This window comes from Carassius gibelio, chromosome B18 (assembly GCF_023724105.1).
Source record: "Carassius gibelio isolate Cgi1373 ecotype wild population from Czech Republic chromosome B18, carGib1.2-hapl.c, whole genome shotgun sequence".
Lineage (NCBI taxonomy): Eukaryota > Metazoa > Chordata > Actinopteri > Cypriniformes > Cyprinidae > Carassius > Carassius gibelio.
The window spans coordinates 22492775-22514761 of record NC_068413.1 but is presented as its reverse complement, the minus strand read 5'-3'; the positions used below and the strand labels follow the sequence as shown (position 1 = coordinate 22514761).

Here is a 21987-nt window from a genome sequence, read left to right as displayed (position 1 = left end):
CGATGGGCTATCGTGAATAGTGATGTAAACTCGTTGTTCACTCGCTTGAAGGGGTGAAACGGATCATAACCGATCGTTTGCATTTGTTTCTAAATATTGCTGATTCAAGCATTTTAAACTATTCACGAGCGTTCAGAGCTTGCGCTCACTCATTCAAAGCACGCGCTGTGAGCAGCATTTCAGACAATGCGCGTACAGAGAATGAATTCATCTTTCGAGTATTGAAATTCGCTTTACCGGATAAATCTGTCTCTCTCTCTCTGTTTTTTATACGACGTGAAAGGGGGCGTTTCAAGATACGCAATAGAGTAGACCAAACTAAACAGGGAGGGAGGGCAAAACACTCATCCAAACAAATGCATCATTAACACCGGCTTTGGTTGCAATACTATTATTGCATATGTTGCACATTGCTGACTCGGCATGACTTTAATAAAGTGTAGCCGGAAACGTTTTGAAAAAAAAAACAACTACAGTTGTGTTGTGTGACTGCGAGTTTTTTCAGAAATCCTCCCCGTCCCGTCACGTCACGTGGTGGTGGAAAGCCAATCACGGCGAATTTGGGTCCTTACATGCACGTATGCTACAAGCTCACACAGACACAGCCGCTTGGCAAAAAAAAAAAAAAAAAAGAAAAACGGCCGTTTGGCTTTTGGAACCGAAATTTCGGTCTTCCAGGCCAAGTGCATGCAACCACTGGCGCCTAATTTTAAAGTCTGCTGGAAAACTATGCAGTCCAGCAGTGCTGTCACAACCAGCAACACACCTACCTACCATCCTGACCACTGTACTAAATACAGATAAATCTACGCTAACTTGAATATCTAAATAACTATATAATTGATATGCTAAATAGATGCTATAATCCTGATCCTGATCGTTTTCAATACTTGCAATTCCAACTCCTCACTACAGTGATTTTGACGGAACAAGATGGTTTTATACTGCCAGGGGCGTGGTAGCTCTTAGCAAGGGGCCTGGTGAGCTGGAAACTGCTTGCGTCACCTGCCACCGCTTACGTCACTTGCCACCGCAACATCCAATAGGAAAAATCAACTGCAGTAGCCACCGTTCAACCTGAAGAGGGCACTCAGACGTTTTTACACCATATGTTGTAGAATTAAAACACTTTATACTCAAATGTCAAAAAAGTTACTTGAAACAATGAACAGCACTAATAAAGCCCCATTCTTATAGATCATTAACTAAAAAAAGTTGGTTTAGGGTTTAGTTACTCTTTAAACTCAGAGAAATAAAATCTCTCAATTGTGATAGTCACTCAGAGGATAGGTAAAAATTAAACACTTGTCTACAACTTGTGTCAGACTACTCTTAGGTCTGAACAACTTGTATCATGTAGTTCTAATGGAAGTTCTTAGGGCTTGAAACAGGTTTCTTGAAGCAGTTTATTTTCAAACAAATTTTGTGTTGGTCTATTGTCACGGGAAGTTGGCTTTATTGTGTCCTTCACCCTAATCTAAGTGATGTGATGCCATGCTGAAGAAGATAGTGAAAACTCTTTCCATTCATCTTTCTGAGCCTCTGGTCTGAGAAAGCTGGAATGAATGATGACCTGATTGTATTTGCTTGTGGTGAAACTGTGTGTAATGCAGAAAGTAGAAAATCAGACCTAAATGGAATAGTTCCCCAGAGCTCTAAGAAAAAAAAAAAAAAAGCTCTGTATTGCTCAAGATTTATAATTTTAAAGGGATAGTTCACCTAAAATTTTAAATTCTGTCATCGCTTACTGAACTGTATGACTCATCTGCAGAACACAATTTTTAATTTTTTTTGAAGAATGTTCAAAAGAAGAATGTTGAAGAATGTTTTTTCTGTCCCTCCAGAGAAAGGCCATTCAACCAAATTTCATCAAAAGTCATTGACTTTTTGAACAATGATTTTAGCCCATCCAATATGGTCAACGGCAGCTCATCCATTCATTCTTAATGCACAAGAACAAACTTTCACAGTGATCTGTCATTAAAAATATTTTCAATCTGTGTTTCAAAGATGAATGATTTTCACTTGGCTTTGTAACGAGATGAGGGTAAGTAATAGATGTCAGAATATTCCTTTTTATATGAACTATCCCTTTAAGGGTGGAGGCAATACACAAGCCAGTGATTGTAATTTTCTTGGAAAGGACTTCTTAAAAATCCTTGTTTTTCTCCCAACTCTTCTGTGTGATGTTTGTGATCATCTATTTCCAGAATACCTCAACTCAGTATATTGGTCACTTCACTTATTTTGATATCTGTAAAAACAGATAATTTTCAAATATGATTGGTTGTCTTCATTTTGGCAGACTGCTCTTTCTAAAGGCCACACATCCTCACATCCATTGGAAGTTCTAGTTGGCACATTTAGATGATTACTATCATTGTGCACTGCATTGGTTTCAAGAAGAAATAAATCGTAACATTTAAACCAATAAAGTGTACCTGTTTCAAAAACTAGTAAGCTGTCTCGCTGTTACTTTTTATATGTGCAGGATAGTGCTTTTTTCATAAATGTTAGCCATTTTGCTAGCTTATAGCAGCTTCTCTCCAGTATTTTGCCCTTAAATTGATAGTTCACCCAAAAAAGAAATTTCTGTCATTAATTACTCATCTTCATGTCGTTCCAAAACTGTAAGACACAAATCTTCAGCACACAAATTAAGATTTTTTTTATGTATTCCAAGAGCTCTCTGACCCTCCCATAGATGGTAAGGATCCTTACACAATCAAGGCTTAGAAATGTTGCAAGGAGATCATTAAAATAGTCCATGTGAGATCAGTGGTTCAATGCTAATGTTATACAACTACGAGAATACTTTTTTATTGTTTTGATATTCAACAATTCATCTCCATCACTTCACACTATAGTGCCATTTTGGTCAGCAGCCATGTTCATACATTGCATACATTGTTTACTCTACAAAATGGCACTATTGGGTTATGCAGAGGAGACAAATTGTTGAATAAAGTGGTTATTTTTGTTGGGGTCTTTTTCGCACACAAAAAGGATTCTCGTAGCTTTATCACAGTACGTTTGAACCACTGATGTCACATGGATTATTTTAACGATCTCCTTGCTACATTTCTGAGCCTTGATCATGTAAGGATCCTTGCTGTCTATAGGAGGGTCAGAGAGCTCTCGGAATGCATCAAAAATATCTTAATTTGTGATTTGAAGATGAGCGAAGATCTTAAAGCTTTGGAACGACATGAGGGTGAATTTTTAAAGGGGGGGTGAAATTCACTCAATATCCTGTTAATCTTGAGTACCTATAGAGTAGTACTGCATCCTTCATAACTCCAAAAAGTCTTTAGTTTTATTATATTCATAAGAGAAAGATAGTCTGTATCGATTTTTCCCGGAAAAACATGACAGGCTGGAGGCGTGACGTGTGGGCAGAGCTAAAGAATCACGAGCGCCAGTAGGCTTTTGCGTTGAGAGAGTCTGGAAGCTGTGACACAGATCCAGAGGCTGAAATTTAACAAGAGCATGTGGTATGTACTAAAACTGTATATATTTGCTTAGCGGTTTTGGAAAATGACTAAGTTCCACTTTATGTCGTCTTTTTTTTTTTTTTTTTTTTTTTTTTTTTTAAGCTGTACATGTGGAAAGTGCAGTTTGATGACAACATCGCATGTTGTTTACTTGATGTGCTTACGCGCCGATAGCTAAGTTAACAACACAGAGATATTTGAAGCAGTTTTACTCACCGCATGCGGTTCCAACACACGATCGTGACCCTTTTTGGTTGGGACTGCATTATCCTTAAGAAATAAACGATGTGCAAACCCGGCGTCAAACTGGGCCTTGTTTGTAAAACAAGCATCTTCGAAATGCAGGAAACAAACAAAAACACTTGCACAACTCTGTTGATGCTCTGTAAAAATAAACTCCATCCACTGGTCCCTTAATGCTGTTTTTTTTTTTTTTTTTTGGTAATCTGTGCAGGGTTGTCTTGCCCTGGCAACAAAAACACACTTCTGTGACATTTCGCGACGCTCTCGCTCTGATCAGTGAGTCTGTGCTCAGCCTCTCAGTGTGCTGCTATACGAGAGCGCGCGCTCTTCCGGCAGAAGTGCCTTAGGACCCATATAAGGAAATTCCGCTCCATCTAACGTCACACAGAGCCATACTCGAAAAAAACTTTCCGAAACTTGTGACAAACCTGGAAACGTACAAATTAATTTTTTAAACTTTGTCCATGTTTAGCATGGGAATCCAACTCTTTAACAGTGTAAAAAACTCAGTATGCATGAAATAGCATTTCACCCCCCCTTTAATGACAGATTTTTTATTTTTGGGTGAGCTATCACTTTAAGGACAAAATATTGGAGAGATGCTGCCAGCTGAAGCTAGCAAAATGGCTTACATTTATGACAAAAGCCCTATCCTGTACATACAAAAAGTAACAAAAAGAGACAGCTTACTAGTTTTTGGAACGGGTACACTTTATTGATTTGAATGTTAAGATTTCTTTCTTCTTGACACCAATGCACAATGATAGTCAATAGTCTTCATCTAAATGTTGATGAATTGAAACGGAGATTCTCTCAGATCTCTTATTTGCTCATTCACACTGCATGATTTTCACTCGCGTGAACGAGTATCGATTTGCCTGTGATTTCGGACATTTGTCGTCGATTTCTCAAAACCTGTCAGCGAGCCAAAAACTGGTCTAAAATCGTGCAGTCTGAACTCCTCTTAATAAGTTGCAAATTGGTCCTCCAGCTGTTCCCTATATGTACATTTAACACTCTCAACATTTGATATGTTATCTATATTCTATTGTGAATGAACTATAAGTTTCTGAGATTTGTAAATTATTCCATTCCTTTTTTACTCACAATTTGTACAGTGTCCCAACTTTTTTGGAATCGGGTTTGTATTTCAATAGTGTCTATTCTATTCCATTAAAATGTACGAAATAAATGTGGTGACTAGTGACACTTTCTCTTGTGTGTCTTCTTCAGTGCTGTAGTTTCATCTGCTAAATTTCATCACTCCTTCTCTGTATTCACTCTCAGGATGTGGACAGTTTGCAGATGTATCTGGAGGAGGTTCGTTTCTTTGACCTGTTCAGCTACTGTGAAGAGGAGGGTGGCTGGCTCTGTTTCATGTGCAGTAACCCTGAGAAAGCCACAGGTAAATGAGATTTGCTTCCTGTTGGTCTTGTATAAACACATGCACACAATCAATGAGTCAAACCTATGACAATATCTCAAGGTTATTCAGTTGCAAATAACCAAACTTAGTCCCTGATGAGTGAGAGAAGTAATGGTGAGTCTTTTCAATGAATCAGTTTCTGTTCACAAAAAATGGTCTTAATGATTCGTTCACAGCTTGTGCTTATCTGGTTCCTTGAGATCAACTTGCTAACTCGATCCGGTCACAGCTGTTAACAGCTCACTAGAGGGCAAGATTGTCAGTTAATAACAGTCATGGTTTTAAAAGAGTTACAGTTGATCCTTCTCTGAAATTAATGATTAGCGGCTACATGATTTTGCAAAAGCACATCAGGACTCCAGATGTCACATACTGCTTCAGTCCTCTGTTAGTATTTCTGAAATCTGTTTTCCATGAGGAGAAGAAAGAAACAAAAAATAGAGGAGAAGGTGGTTTGTCTCGTTTCTGTAGATGAGATTTACATCAGTCCAGCATTAGGATGTTCATCATTTAAACAAAGAGGCTTCTGATCCCATTCAAGTGCATCCAGAATCGCTGTTGCTTTGTTTTGAATCTTTTCCAGATATACAGATGTGCTTTTCCACAAAAACCAATTACACTACAATGGAGAAGGTTTTTGCCTCTGGCCTGAATTTTTACCTAAAACAATGAATTATATTGTAAATTGGTGCACATGGAGCATGGCTATTTCATCTGAGATCATTTATAGGCATTTGAATCACAAAAAAAGAAAGTCTCAGGTCTGAGCATTGATGTTGCTGAAACACGCCATCGTTTTCCATGTGTTTAACAGAGCTTCTGCATTGCCGTTGGTGCAGGTTGCGTAATGAGGTCTAAAACAATGTGTTTCTATAAAAAATAGCTTAATTGCTTCATAAGTTTCATCAGAAGGTCAATGTAGTTTGTCTAGCTTCACCAACAAAGATTTGTGTGACTACTAACTAATTAAAATCAACACAATGCAAAACTATTTTTTCACAATGATATTTTAAAATATGTAATCAATTGAAATATGTTAAATGAAAGTTTACTTAATATATTTGGATTATTTTTGTTTGTAATAACTAATATGTACATTTGTAAAGAGACCAACACAAACAGGGGTGCGTCTCCGGTACAGTGACATAACTAGCTGCTAAACCACCATAGTATGCAACGTTGAAGAAATTAACTAGCTTCTTATCCCACAAAACTTCTAATTTACTAGCACTTCTAATATTTTATGCTCAGTAGACAGTATTTGTAGGCTTTGGGTCTTTACTTTGGTTTTTAGTTGTTAGTCATCATGTTTTTCTACTTTTAATATTTTACACCCCCAGAGTTGGATGTTAAAATTGTTCACTGCTGTTTGGTGGAGTATTGGATTGCTACAGTACATAAAATTTTGATGCCGTCACTTTTTACTTCAAAAAGCAAATGTTTAGGCCACAAAGAGACACTTTAATGAGAAAGGAAATGTTTTTACACAACCACTATCCAGCAGCCAAGGTGGGAATAAAAGACTCTTTGAAACCTCAATAGCAAGAGCCGCTCATTAAACGAGGGTTGTAGCACACATTCTACCTCTTTTCTACTTATTTGGAATGTGGGACAGTTTCCATTAGCAGAGAAATGTAATGATTCTTAATAGAGCGAGGTGAATGTTTACAGAAATAAGGATTTGGGGAAGGGTAAGCTAAGCTTGGACAGTCAGCACATACCTTGGCAGTGTTACGGTCTGACAGAAGTCTGGTGTGTCATCAGCTCATAAAGCATATTCTGTGCTTTTAGAGTGCTCCAGAGTCCGGATCCGACATTAATAAGAAATTCAAACAAGAGGGAGAGAATGCAGTTATACAGCTGCAAAACTACCGATATGATGCTTGCTGTGGAAATTTCATGAAGTGCATCCTAGCTTTTGGCTGCTTTTCTTTCACTGTCCTATCTAATTTGTACATTTCAATTGGCATTTTAAGTTACACAAGAAAACTGTAGAATTTTTTATGTAAGCATTGCCTTTAGAACAAATGGTTTTTAAAATCATAAAATTCAATCAGGTGTGTCTGAACTAAAAAGAGTTTGTGTCATTTGTAACAACAATGAATTTTACATAGTAATTAACTCAAATGATATATAGGGAATTTGAATAATTAATCAAGAATTTGATTAATATATATCTCAGATGACAGTTACATTTAATTTTATTGATTATGAAAAATAGCTCAATTGCCAATACCAATACTAATCACAGGGCACTGTAATTTACTCATTAATATGTCAATATTACATTCTTCATATCAATTATTGTGATATCTCTTACTGTAAATTATTGCAGATCAAACCGTGGTATGTCCAGCACACCACTATAGACCTATCAATTTTCAATAAAGTTATCACGCCTTATAATTCAAGGAAAAGTATTCTCTGGCCATGAAAATATTATCCTATCCTTATGATAAATTTAGTTTCTAAATTTAGAGCTTGTAGCTAAAGACCAAAACATTTCAGTGACTCGTAATGTGAGTGGGGTGGAGTCCAAAGCCAATCATTTTATATATGGGTTTTTAATAATTCAACTAGTAATACATCAAACTACAAATCACACAGAGTAAATATGCGTACGAAAATACAGACAATAAACATTTACAAGACATAACGGAATCCAAATAAAAGAGAGAGAGAGAGAGAGAGAGAGAACGAGAGAGAGAGAGAGAGAGAGAAGTGTAGAAAGCGAGAGAGATCACAGAATGAGCTCAGGTATGAAAATCAGTCAGTAAACCTTAGTGGAACCAACAACGAATCAAATAATAGCAACACTTTAAAGCAGCATTTAAATCTCCATAGAAAACGATACTTGCATGGCCCAGTGGGTGAGCGTGGTACCGGCGACGCACGTGTGATGTCACGTGGTCCTTTGAAAACTGCGCGCGTGGGCCGGAGGCCGTGTGACGCGCGTGCAAGCTGCGCTGGATCTTGGCGTGAGCGTGGAGTCACGTGTTCCTTTGTTGCAAAGAGGTGTTCGTTCATCTTCGCGCGGTATTTGAAAGGTTCAACAAACAATGTTCCAGAATTCGTCTTCATTGTGTGGAGAGGCGAATCGTTGAATAAACTTAGTAAAGAAAAGAAAACAAAACAACGAAAATGAAAGTTTCCAAATGAGCCATGAAAATGGCTTTCCTCTCCTCAGTCCGCGTGCTGAGGGGGGAGGAGAACTGAGCGCGGCCCGAGGCCGCGCGGAGCGACGTGTCCGAGAACGGAGAACGGGAAGAAGAGCAAGAAGAGCGCAAGAAGAGAGGGTGGACCTTGTTTGGTCAATTCTTATAGCTTGAAATAGTTCACGCCCATTTTCGAGGGAGCATCCAATGAATGTCCGCGATCTGAAGCGGAGGGAAAGTTCCTTTGTCTCGGTTGAGACAACCCCCTGATGATTTAGGGCCTGTCCGATTTCATCAGGAATATTAAAGCAAGTTCATTATTCCAGATTAAATACATTTTTCATTACTTTGCTCTAGATAAATGGGTCTGTCAAAGCATGACGATTAGAACAAGACTAGACATAATATATATATGACCAAAGATCTAATTTTTAGATCGAATTACACATTTAAAGATTTGTTTAACACATGATAACACTGCAGATGTTGGGAAACATCTAAATGTACCAAAAGGGAATACGTAATACATTTATAAAACATGAAAACAGAAAGTTAATGAATACATTCCATAGAATGCATTGTTCAAAAGAAGCCAGTGACTTGGCTTCTCTCCTGTCCTGTGTGGTCGTAAAATTTTACGAGCTACCAAGGAGTGTGGGGGTTGCAGAACATTTCCTTTTGAGAAAGTTAAAGTGAGGAGAGACATTTCCTAAAGTATGAGCTTGCAACTTATACTCTTCACATAACAAGGATTAACCATTTTATGCAATCCAAAAACATAATTAAAATACATATTAATAATAAAATGAAAGTAAGGAACTTATACAAAAAGGTTTCCTTTGTCTCCAGTGTGTTGGAGGAATTTGGGGGGGTTTCAGGTATCCTTTGAGGCTCGCATGGGTATCGTAAAGTAATTTAAGTCCAGCCAGGCTGGCATTTAGTACCAACAGTCTGAATTTATAAAACAGAATTTAACCCATGAATCGCTGACCTGCATATCTGTTACATCTCCCCCTTTACGTCAGATGAAGTCCCTGTGTGGACATCATCGGACGGCAATCATCCGGATGGGCAGATGACAGGTGAATCGTGATGGTCATGCAGCAGGTGGGTCATGATGACAGGTGGTTCCTGAAGCTGAGGATTCAGCTTGGTGAGGTTCGGTATTGTCTTTGACTTTGCGTCCCTTTTCCGGGGATTCCATCGGAGACCTCCAGCCACAGTTGTCGTGAGTTTGGCTGTAGAGGTTTGCATCTCGTTGAGTATCCTGTATAGGATGAAGGTCACGCCAAGAGTCAGGGTGGGACCAATGACGGTGGAGATGCACCGTGCAGTGTCGGCAGCAGTCCAGGCTAGGACCGCAGATGACTGGTTCAGAATGGGCTGTCGAGACATTGCTTGGAGGGCTGTATCGACAGGAGTAATGTCAATGTGTTGGGTGGTACCTTTCAGTACTTGGTCCAGCAGGTTGGCACGGGTGGCGGTGTCATGCTGGTCGTAGGTCAGCATAGCTGAGCGCACAGGAGTGTTGACGAGCCATCTGTTACCCACAATCTCTGCTTGCGTTTCTGTGACTTGTGTACGAGGCTTGGCTTCGGCAGGGCAGCGCGTATCGCTGACCCAGGGTTGCAGCTCGCAGATTCCTTCAGAGTTGTGTCTGAGGAAGGGTTTGCTAAGGCAGAGATAATGAATGTCTTTGGTTAAAGTACACATGTGCATATTTGGGGCCAGGTACAGCTGTGTGTTGCTGTCGTGGTAGGCCACCACATTTGGAATGTGTGTTTTGGTGTGGGTGTTGCTCTTCCACATCCTGACACTGACAATGTCTTTAGGTCTGTAGACTTGGTTTGACTCGCTGATGAGTTGGTTCAGGAGCACGTTCACTTCTCCCTGTTTGGGGTTTGCGTGCCGTAGGAAGGCGCTATCCAGAGAGTTGGCCAGGTGCATTCGTAGCAGGTCAGCTGGCATGGTGATGGTGTAAGACAGCACAGTTAACACAAGGCTTAAGGGTATCATGTATGGTGGGGTTTTACTCGTGGTTAGGCTGTCTTTGGAGGAGCTAACCTCCCACAGCATGGCTGTTGTTCATGCTGTAAACAGCTGAGTCTGGGTAAAGTTCTTCTGGAAGACAGTAAACAGTGGTTTCAAGGAGTTTACAGTCTGGTTCGCTGCATTGACACTGGACATAACAATGTTAAACATTCTGGCGGCAGCAGCAGCGGCTCTAAGCAAAGCTCCCGGGAACTGTTTGGAGCGGTGGTGGTGTCCACCTAACTCCATTTGTGTAACCGTCACTTTCTCATGTTGGCTGAACAGGTGTTTGACATCGGCCTCAGTGTGAGTGAGGGAGTCCTCTCTCCATCGGAACCTTGTACAGCTGTATTCGGTTACAGTGCTGGGGTAGTGTGCCCTGTCATCGGTAGTCAGGAGTCTCAGCGGTTTTCTCGGTGGCAGCTGTCCTCTCTTTGGCTGACAGCACGGCACGGCAAACCACAGCAGCATCCTGGTACAGATAATAGGGAGCGAGAGAGAGAAAGGGGAGAAAGAAACAAACAAGGCCTGTCTTTGGTTGGACAGGACAGTCTCTTTGCTTCGTGGGCGGTGACTGGGTTTAGCTCGCCCTCGCCCATGTTTTGCCACATCTTGCTGCTGGCATGACGCTTGCTTCAGTGTTTTGTCAGTGGCTCTGGTGCTGCGTGGTGCAGCACATGCTGCGTCATGGAAATATATTGGCCTTATCCCCCTTTTGCTCCGTGGCATTACACGCCCTGGCATTGTGATGTCAGACGGTGCACAACCCACAATATTGTTCTGTGCACGCAGCATGGTTTGTGTATCATGCAGTGGTCTGGGGCTTTGGTTGTCAGTGACTGTAGACTGGTTGCCAGGGTGGATGGAGGGGTCTGAGAGGTGGTAAAACAAAGTCATTATCAAGGTTTCAGAAGCCCGCATGTCCGCTATGTTGGTCTGTGTAGACAACGGAGCCTGCGTAAGCGATTCAGAGGTAGGCAGTTTAGCTAGTAAAGTTCTTGTGCTGTGTGTAATCACTTCAACCTTGAATGTGGGTGGGTGGGTTGGGAGTGACCACAGAATGTTGTTTAGTGTGCCAGTTTTGGCAAGGGTGTCAGTGTGATCTTTAAAGTCCTCGTCTAGACTTGGTAACTTTGAGTGTCCTTTTACCTTCTTCCAGTACACGATCACATTGTGTGTTTTTGTGATGTTATCACATTGCTGGAACAGGTGTTGGTGTTTGACATGCTTGTTTGCAAGTGTGAGTCCGAGTTCCACACATTCAGGTGAGGATTGGAAGAAACCCAGCGTGTGGTGTAAGGTTTGACCACCTTGCAGGTTGAGCCGAACAGCGACCCCTTTGGTGTAAGCTGGTACCACCGTACCCTGTTTGTTGACTAAGGTACAGAGGCTTGAACTTGGGCCTGTTGTTAGGGCGTTGTACTCATGGCTGGCTGCTGGGGTTCCCGTGACCTCTGTGACCTGACCGTCTGGCTCTGTGGGAGTTCCCGTGACCTCTGCGACCTGACAGTCTGGCTCTAGCAACCTGTGTGGCTGGAGAGAAAGAGGTTCTCGCACTTGAGCAAAGTCTTTTAGCTGTTTGAAGTTCAGAAAAGGGTCAAAGTGTTCTAGCAGGTCTATGTCGATGAGCAATGTATGAGTGTTCATTGGTGGGACATACATGGGATGTATTAGACTCATCGGAACGAATGTCAGGTGAATGGAAACAACCTGTTCAAACTGGATGTCATCCTGTCTGTACACCTGTACATTCAGTTCATAAGTTTGAGGTGTAAGAGTTCGATCTTGTCTCTTAGCTTCAAATTGGAGTCTTTTGAAAAGGTAAGATGAGATCACCGTCAGGTTTAATCCTGTGTCGATCAGGTCTTCCCTGTTGACTCCTTTTCGGCCCACCCCCTTTTTGACAAGGCTGCCCAGGAATGTTGGCATCAGGGCAGGTGGGACGATCGGTGGTTGGTGGTCTTGTGTAGCTCGCTGCGAAGGCAGGTAGTCGAAACAGCATTTTCTGGTACCTTGTGTTTGTGGTACCTGTGCTGTCTCGTTCAGGGTGTGCAGGTGTTGACTGTGGAGCTTGGGTGTTGCTGTCACCTTGTGCTGTGACAGTTAGCTCTGTGGTCTGTAGATGACGGGCAGTGTTCTGGGTGCTTGGCTCATCTTCCTTGTGAGTTTTCATGTGAAGAAGCACTTTCAGCACCCTCAGGATCTCTGCTGTCTCAGACGTGGCTGCACTGTGTTGCCCTCTGCTGGCTTGGAACGGTATTGACTCTCTGTAAAAATGTCTGTGACTGTGGTGTTGTAGGGCGCCATCTAGGGTTAACTCCAAGCAGTGCTCAGAGACAGAGACTTTGGGTTTTTTCACAGTCTTTTCACAGATAGTCTTTTGCTTGGTGCAAGCTTTGTGGGCTAAGTTCCGTAACTCTTGTGTAGTCCTGTTACGGGGACACGCTGGGACTCTGAGATGAAAACTCCAACTGGCATGTAGGTTTGGGAGGAACAGAGTTTTTAAGTTGAAATCCTGTTCCATACCTGGTTCGTTGCATGCTCCGAAGTAGGTGTTTCGTAGCTGACTACAGAAAGTCTGTGGGTTTTCAAATCGGCCCTGTTTGAGGTCCATAGCAATAAGGAGCCCATGGTCTGAGTTTGGATCAGAGAATTCAAGAATCAAAGTCTGTAGCAGTTGCTGGTAGTACGCTTTGACAGTCTCTGGTTGACGATCCAGAAAGCAATGCACATCACGGCTGGCCGTGATTTTTAACAGGTACAATGTGTTCACATCTGTCACGTTGGCGACAGTTTGCAAATGAAAGTCAATGGCTTGTAAAGAAGCATGAACATCATGTCCTCCTGCAGGATCTGGATTGAATGTAGAGATGCTTCTGGTTAGCTTGTGAAGTTCTCTGTGAGCAGTGCAGGGTTTGGTGACATGCGTTCTCTGGAAGGGTTCTCTTCCCTCCGTTGTTGACAGATGTTCTTGTAAGCTGGCTGGTGATTTCCTTAGAAGGGAGACTACACCCCCTTTTCCAGCTCTGGGTTCTTGGCTGAAAGGGTTGGAGTGGCGGCCCGGGAGAAATTTTGTGGTGTGCGTTTCTCCGATCCAGCCACTCTGTAATCTGTGAAATTGTCTCAGTTCTGTGTGAACAGTGTAAAGTTCATCTTGGAGCTTGTCTCTCTGCAGAGTAAGCTTGTTGAATTTAGCTTGGGCCGCTTGCAAGTGTGTTTTGCAGGCCCAGGTTTTATAGTCTCTTTCTTTCAATTCAGTCTCTGCTCCTTTTAGGAGAGCGTCACCTTGCTGGAGTTTTTTGTTGAGGTCTTTTCTGGCTTCTCTCTCCAGCTGTTCTCTTTGATCTGTGTCGAGGCGAAGATCTTGCAGGGCATTGTGAAGTCTTTCACCTCCTTTCTGTAGCTCTGGATCTGTGTCGTCCTCTTTCTCGCGCTGGTTCTGGGTCTCGAGGAGAAGCTGATCAAGATGACTCTGGGTTGGGGCCTGGTCCTTCCAGGCCTCCTCCGCGATGTTGCTCCGTTCACTGAGCCGTGCCTGGGTGACGAGAATGTGAACTAGGCTTCCGAAGATCCTGGCGAGTTCTCTGTAGTAGTCGCTTTGGTTTGGATCGCGTGCCATCAGTTCATCTAGCTCGGTGTCTAGTTGCTCTGGGTGCTGCAGGTTACTGGCGTCCTTGGGCAGGAAGGGGGTCGTCACTGCTTTCAACCATGTCGAGAGGTTGCCCCCGTGGACTGCTGGACTGGATGCCTGGAACATCCTGATTCTCTGTCGGTGAGAGAAGCACAGCACACACACACAAAAAGACCAATGCAAGTTCGTTCTACATTTAACAAGCTATATTCATACGGGCTGTGCCGTTTATGAGAATTTTGGGGCTGACTGATGCAAACAGTCAGACAGTTAAGTAGCCAATTAACTTGGGTCAACGAAGGACCTGAAATGGAGATTTGACAGGCAGTAGCCTAGCGGGTCGTGTGATGACACCGGCTGCTGGTGGTCGCTCTACTATTTAACTTCGTTGGTGGCTCCCAGGTTACTGTCTCTATGTGAAATGAAAGAAACAAATCACAACAGAACAGAGGGTAGAAAAAGATCAAAGTGAAGCACAACACTTGAAATGAGATGAAAACAATAGAAACACAATGTGTTAGTGGGAATAAGGAGGCCTGAGCCTACTGCTAGGTTTTAAGATAGGGCCAACAGGTGAGTGGGCTATCTGGGTAGGAAACCTAGAAATATGGTGTGGCTTAAAGAAGCAAAAGGGTCAGAACACTTAAAATATATCCGGGGGAATATCTAATATTCTGTGGCTTATAATAAGTGGATAGGTTTTATCACTTTTGGTTCACCTGGTTGAATTGAAGTCATTCAGGTGGGAACCAGTGGCTTGGTCAACCTCCCCGGTGCTCCCCAAACACTGAACCGCAGTGTCCCCGGTCCTCCGTTACTCTGGCGTGTCGCAGGACAGCACGGCTTGTGACTTTTAGCACAACCTTTGGAGTGCCAAAATTGCTGATGTCTCTTGAGACAAGAGGGACCGAGTTTCACTCGCAGCCAGTATCGGTAACACCGATCGGGCAGCCTTGCTCACTGGAAACCTGAGATGACTGTCCAATCACCAAGGGAGTTCTACAATCAAATACACAAAGGATGAACAAAGGAAACTTAAAGTTAATTAAGGTTTGGTTTGTTTAACATCAATTGAGTAACTATATGTAGAGAGGAAAGGTAACAGCTTTACCTAATCATGATAAAACAAAACAAAGGAATTTATGATAATAATGGTAATTATCAAAATAACCTAAGTCAAAAGAGAGAAGCAAAATAATAAACATCAAATTAAAAGACAGTAATGAAACAAGGGAGAAGGAGTAGCTGGTTTTCACCACAAGGGGGGGAAAGTACTGCTTCTCTGTCTTTAACCTGCTGAGCAGAAAACTTAATTCAAATTAAAAATTCAAAACTGGTTTAAATCAAAATTTAAAATAAGCATGTAAGAATTAAAAGGAAAATCGGAATAATATCCTATAATAACCATTGATAGCTTGTAAGTTATCATTAATGATCATGAAATTAATCAAACAGTGTGAGATCAATCAAAAGGGGTAAAAGTAGACATGCAGTTTCAAAACAGAAAGGAAAAGACAGAGGTCTGTTAGTCGATTTAACAGGAGACTGCCACTAGATGGCTTACCTTCTAAGTGGGTCAATCAGTGGTTGACCTGACACATCTAGATTTCCACTATTAAACAATTACATTTTAATTCAAATCATGTTTGAACTAAACTCAAAGTAAATGTGAACAGTCAAAGGCAGGGAACATTCTTTTGTTTCCCTGTAATAATATGTGCACGAGCAAAGCTGTAAATGCAAATAATTATCGAGAATTTAGACATCCCATTCAAATATACATCACAGGGGATTATAAATTAGCAATCAGAGCGCATTATCTGAAATGGCCACAGGTTGGCAGCTTTGCACTCATGCAAGCTGGAATCAGAAAGCAGGGCGTACCCTGAAATTTCTAACCCACACGTTCCCTCTAGTGTTTAGATAGAGGAATTACAATTTCAATATGACTTAGAATTTATCTGATCGTTTGTCAGGCTGATTTTCTGCATCAAAAATCACAAGTAACAAACAGAAAGTTTTAATTTCTGAGGTGCTATATATTCACATAGGATGAAGGAAGGATCCGTTCACTTCCAAAATACAACTGTAATAAAAACAGGAATTTTCCAACTGTTGACTCCAATAAACATTTATCAAAATAGCACTTATGATTTAAATGTTTTAGGTTTAAAAATCGGGTAGCTAAGCCAATTTTAGACCAGGAGTTTTTTTTTATCGTTTTATTTTTGAATATTACTGTGGTTTACCACGAATTCAATAACGATATTGAATAACAAGGCCTTTTTACTGAATCAGAGGAACATCGCTCATGTTCAGATTTACATGTTGCAACTAATAAAAGATTTCTTCATCTTTTAATTATTCATATTAAAATGTTCTCACTGTAAAAAGATTTTGGTCTTTCTTAACAGGATACTTTTAACATTATACTGCAGTTTACTTTCATCAAAAATAACAGTGACTATACTGTTAAGTTTCTACAAATACCTAGCGCTGACTGACCAGCTTTTTGCCTCAGTCAGTTGAGTGAGTTCGCGTCTTGCGACTTATCTCACCAGTAACGTTACATAATTTCATAGCGCACGTGCAGAAATTATTAAAAACCATATACACAGATTGATTGCTCACAAAACGAAGTTTGAAATGGCCGCGTTCCTCCACCAAAATGTAACAACAATGAATTTTACATAGTAATTAACTCAAATGATATATAGGGAATTTGAATAATTAATCAAGAATTTGATTAATATATATCTCAGATGACAGTTACATTTAATTTTATTGATTATGAAAAATAGCTCAATTGCCAATACCAATACTAATCACAGGGCACTGTAATTTACTCATTAATATGTCAATATTACATTCTTCATATCAATTATTGTGATATCTCTTACTGTAAATTATTGCAGATCAAACCGTGGTATGTCCAGCACACCACTATAGACCTATCAATTTTCAATAAAGTTATCACGCCTTATAATTCAAGGAAAAGTATTCTCTGGCCATGAAAATATTATCCTATCCTTATGATAAATTTAGTTTCTAAATTTAGAGCTTGTAGCTAAAGACCAAAACATTTCAGTGACTCGTAATGTGAGTGGGGTGGAGTCCAAAGCCAATCATTTTATATATGGGTTTTTAATAATTCAACTAGTAATACATCAAACTACAAATCACACAGAGTAAATATGCGTACGAAAATACAGACAATAAACATTTACAAGACATAACGGAATCCAAATAAAAGAGAGAGAGAGAGAGAGAGAGAGAACGAGAGAGAGAGAGAGAGAGAGAGAAGTGTAGAAAGCGAGAGAGATCACAGAATGAGCTCAGGTATGAAAATCAGTCAGTAAACCTTAGTGGAACCAACAACGAATCAAATAATAGCAACACTTTAAAGCAGCATTTAAATCTCCATAGAAAACGATACTTGCATGGCCCAGTGGGTGAGCGTGGTACCGGCGACGCACGTGTGATGTCACGTGGTCCTTTGAAAACTGCGCGCGTGGGCCGGAGGCCGTGTGACGCGCGTGCAAGCTGCGCTGGATCTTGGCGTGAGTGTGGAGTCACGTGTTCCTTTGTTGCAAAGAGGTGTTCGTTCATCTTCGCGCGGTATTTGAAAGGTTCAACAAACAATGTTCCAGAATTCGTCTTCATTGTGTGGAGAGGCGAATCGTTGAATAAACTTAGTAAAGAAAAGAAAACAAAACAACGAAAATGAAAGTTTCCAAATGAGCCATGAAAATGGCTTTCCTCTCCTCAGTCCGCGTGCTGAGGGGGGAGGAGAACTGAGCGCGGCCCGAGGCCGCGCGGAGCGACGTGTCCGAGAACGGAGAACGGGAAGAAGAGCAAGAAGAGCGCAAGAAGAGAGGGTGGACCTTGTTTGGTCAATTCTTATAGCTTGAAATAGTTCACGCCCATTTTCGAGGGAGCATCCAATGAATGTCCGCGATCTGAAGCGGAGGGAAAGTTCCTTTGTCTCGGTTGAGACAACCCCCTGATGATTTAGGGCCTGTCCGATTTCATCAGGAATATTAAAGCAAGTTCATTATTCCAGATTAAATACATTTTTCATTACTTTGCTCTAGATAAATGGGTCTGTCAAAGCATGACGATTAGAACAAGACTAGACATAATATATATATGACCAAAGATCTAATTTTTAGATCGAATTACACATTTAAAGATTTGTTTAACACATGATAACACTGCAGATGTTGGGAAACATCTAAATGTACCAAAAGGGAATACGTAATACATTTATAAAACATGAAAACAGAAAGTTAATGAATACATTCCATAGAATGCATTGTTCAAAAGAAGCCAGTGACTTGGCTTCTCTCCTGTCCTGTGTGGTCGTAAAATTTTACGAGCTACCAAGGAGTGTGGGGGTTGCAGAACATTTCCTTTTGAGAAAGTTAAAGTGAGGAGAGACATTTCCTAAAGTATGAGCTTGCAACTTATACTCTTCACATAACAAGGATTAACCATTTTATGCAATCCAAAAACATAATTAAAATACATATTAATAATAAAATGAAAGTAAGGAACTTATACAAAAAGGTTTCCTTTGTCTCCAGTGTGTTGGAGGAATTTGGGGGGGTTTCAGGTATCCTTTGAGGCTCGCATGGGTATCGTAAAGTAATTTAAGTCCAGCCAGGCTGGCATTTAGTACCAACAGTCTGAATTTATAAAACAGAATTTAACCCATGAATCGCTGACCTGCATATCTGTTACACATTTGTTGCTTCCAAACTATTTGGAAACTGTTTGGAAACTCTGGAAGATATTATTTTATTAGTCTACACACTTTGTTTAATGTTATTTCTGTTGCTATTACTAACAAAAAAAATTTAAAAGCAAAGTAGAATCCACTTTATATTAAGTGCCTTTAACTACGGTGTTCTTACATTTAAATTGATCAATTGACAAAAACGCACACATTGGTGGTAATACATAGATGAACACTGCTTGAAAATATAGACATAACCAAAACAAGGTGCCTTTTTATACTACAGGTATCAATATTTTACGTGTGGCATCGATACATCGTATCATGAGACATTTGATCAATGTATCGCTCTATATCGATGTATTGTTAAACCACTAATAATTACATGCACTTAACATAATGCTAACCATTTATTTAGTACATGACATGTACTTTAATATTATTCAGTACTTAAATGGACTGTATAATTACACTGTAACAAGGATGCTAACGTTCATTCATGTATTAATTTTATTTTAAAAAAAAAATCATTATTTGTATTTATTTTATTTTATTACTTAACGTCTTCAAAACCCCAGATAAACTCTCAAACCTTTATCTTATGTTTTGTTTTCGACATGGAGTTGGAAGTACTCCAACTTTGCTAAAATATGTGAAACCCTGTCCATTAAATGCTATAGAAGTGAATCCACATTCTCAGCAGGAGCTTCTTTCTTTAGTTACTCTAAATCAACAGTAATGCAGAACGGGTTCCAAATCCCAGAGAAAAATCTATAACATACACCAACCAGCAGAAAAATAAATACTAGCCTTTCTTTCCCTACAGTGACTAGGAATAGCCTCATTGTTTACAATTGTAGGAGAACTGGAATAAAAAATACTTACCTCAAAAGATATAGTGATGTATTGGTAACATAGTGCTCCAAACCTCTTACTCAAACTCTTTTCCCATTGGGATTTTTTCTTGCTGTGCTACATGTGAATTGGAACTGCCAAAATCCAGATTTCCAAATGGGCTGCATCCAAATTAGTATAATATACTGTTTACTGCAGGTTTGTACTTCGCTTGTGATGGGAGAGCACATTTGAGTGCGTCACAAACAGCTACAATGTTTTGGGACATTTTGTAATTTCAGAAAGACCAAAATTCCTTGCTTTTAACTTGCTGAGCATCAGTTTTGGCCTCTGCTCTTATCATAGTGTATGTTTCAGTTTCATGACCACAAACAGACAAACTCATTTTTAAGTACAGTATCATATTCGCAATAAAATAGACAGAGAAGCCAAACAAATGTAATGCAGAATCCATCACAGATGCTTTTAATATTCTGGGATTTACAAAACATACATTTTACATTTATTTTGCTCATGTTCTCACACAGTCATTCAAGTGCTTGGATTCATGCATGACAGAGAATATCAGAAAAAGCTAAAATTATTTGGAATTCATAGAGAATTATTGTGCTGCTTATGGGATGAACATACACTAATTCAATTATCACTCATTACCAGCAGTGTAATGCAGACATCTGCAGAAAACTTTGGGTTGAAATAACCAGAACAACAATTATCTCATCTAAGGCTTTTCATTTGTTCTTCCAGTTTGAAATTTGAAATGCTGATTTTGGCTGTACAACTTCAAGTGTATCCGACACCCAATACATCATTATTGTGATATGGAACTGGATCTTTCGGAGAGAATCTCTGGAGAGAGTAGAAGAGGAGTTAGTCCTTATAGTAAGCATACAGGAATGATCTTGTCGCGAACGTGACCGGACAAAGACTGGGTGCGTGTGTGTGGCTTTTGTATTGCAGCGTTGATGAGTGGGTGATGAGGAACAGGTGGATGTGATCTAATACTCAGGTGAGGGTGTGCTCCTGAGGGCCGGGAATCCCGACGACGTGGTGGGCGTCCTCTTCCCCTGGGAGCTGGTCGATTGGGAGGCATCAAGTAAGGTGGGATCCAAGATGTCGTTGCGTGGTACCCAGGAACTTTCCTCTAGACCGTATCCTTCCCAGTCCACTAGATATTCCAGCTGCCCATCACGCTGCCGGGAGTCCAGGATGTCCTTGACTGAATAGGCTGCGCCGTCATCTAGGATGGTTCTGTGGAGGGAGAAACAGAAGGATGGTGAGGTTTAAGGAGTGACACATGGAATGTGGGATAAATCCGGTACTCAGGAGGGAGCTGGATTTTATGCGTGACCGGATTTATCTGCTGGGTGATGGTGAACGGGCCAATGAATCTGGGACTGAGCTTGCGGCAGGGTAGACGCAGGCGGATGTCCCGGGTGGACAGCCAGACCTTCTGACCGGGTTGGTAGTGGGGAGCCTCGGACCAGCGAAGGTCGGCTGTCGTCCTGCGTCTGCGAAGTGCCCGCTGTAGTTGGTGATGAGCCGCGTCCCAGACCCTCTCGCTCTCCCGGAACCAGTAGTCGACGGCGGGGACATCCGAGGGCTCTCCTGACCAGGGGAACAGAGGTGGTTGGGTTGACAGAGGGAGTTTTGTGCGTACTCGGCCCAACCCAGGAATTGGTTCCAGGAGTTCTGGTGGCCGTGGCAGAGGGTACGGAAGAAGCATCCGATCTCCAGGACCTTCCTCTCCATCTGCCCATTTGACTGGGGTTGATAGCTGGAGGATAGGCTGGTGGCCACACCTAGGAGGGAATGGAATGCTCTCCACACCCGGGAGATGAACTGGGGGCCTCGATCCGACACAATATCTTCTGGGAGGCCGAAGTACCTGAAGACAGGGTTGAACATCAATTCAGCCGTTTCCATGGCTGTAGGTAGGCCCTTTAGAGGAAGAAGACGACAGGATTTAGAAAATCTATCCACTATAACCAATATACAGGTGTTATTGTCAGAGGGTGGAAGGTCCGTTATAAATATCCACCCCTAGATGTGACCACGGGCGATTAGGAGCGGGCAGAGGAAGGAGTTTACCAGATGGTAGGTGGCGAGGACTCTTGGACATGGCGCAGCTGGTACATCCACTCACGTACCTTCTGACATCCGAGGCCACGTTGGGCCACCAGAAGCATTCCCTTAGCAGCGAGAGGGTTTCATTGACCCCCGGATGACCAGTGCCAAGTGACGTATGCGTGGAGTGGATGAGTGGAGTGCGCCGTGTCCTGGGGATGTAAAGGTGTCCCGGTGGGCAACCCGGCGGGGTGTTATTAGGAGGTTCGGTTGGAGGAAGAGTCTCAGCTGACCATGTGATTGGAGTAACGATGACATCTGGACAGTGCATCCTCTGTGTCCAAGGG

At 41.4% G+C, this 21987-nt stretch overlaps 2 protein-coding genes across 2 annotated transcripts in view; one reads left to right on the top strand and one right to left on the bottom strand.

Moving 5' to 3' along the window:
- LOC127977487 (ventricular zone-expressed PH domain-containing protein) overlaps window positions 1-21987 on the top strand; it is a 136643-nt gene that overhangs the window by 94747 nt on the left and 19909 nt on the right. The window contains exon 12 of the mRNA XM_052582373.1: window positions 5025-5142. Coding sequence (XP_052438333.1) covers window positions 5025-5142 — 118 coding nt within the window. The remainder of the gene's footprint in view (window positions 1-5024; window positions 5143-21987) is intronic.
- Window positions 12005-15704, bottom strand: LOC127977488 (uncharacterized). The gene is made up of 2 exons (XM_052582375.1): window positions 14700-15704; window positions 12005-14392 (listed from the first exon to the last, which is right to left on the bottom strand). The coding sequence occupies exon 2, from the start codon at window positions 14104-14106 to the stop codon at window positions 12148-12150; it is 1959 nt and encodes a 652-aa protein (XP_052438335.1). The 5' UTR covers window positions 14107-14392; window positions 14700-15704; the 3' UTR covers window positions 12005-12147.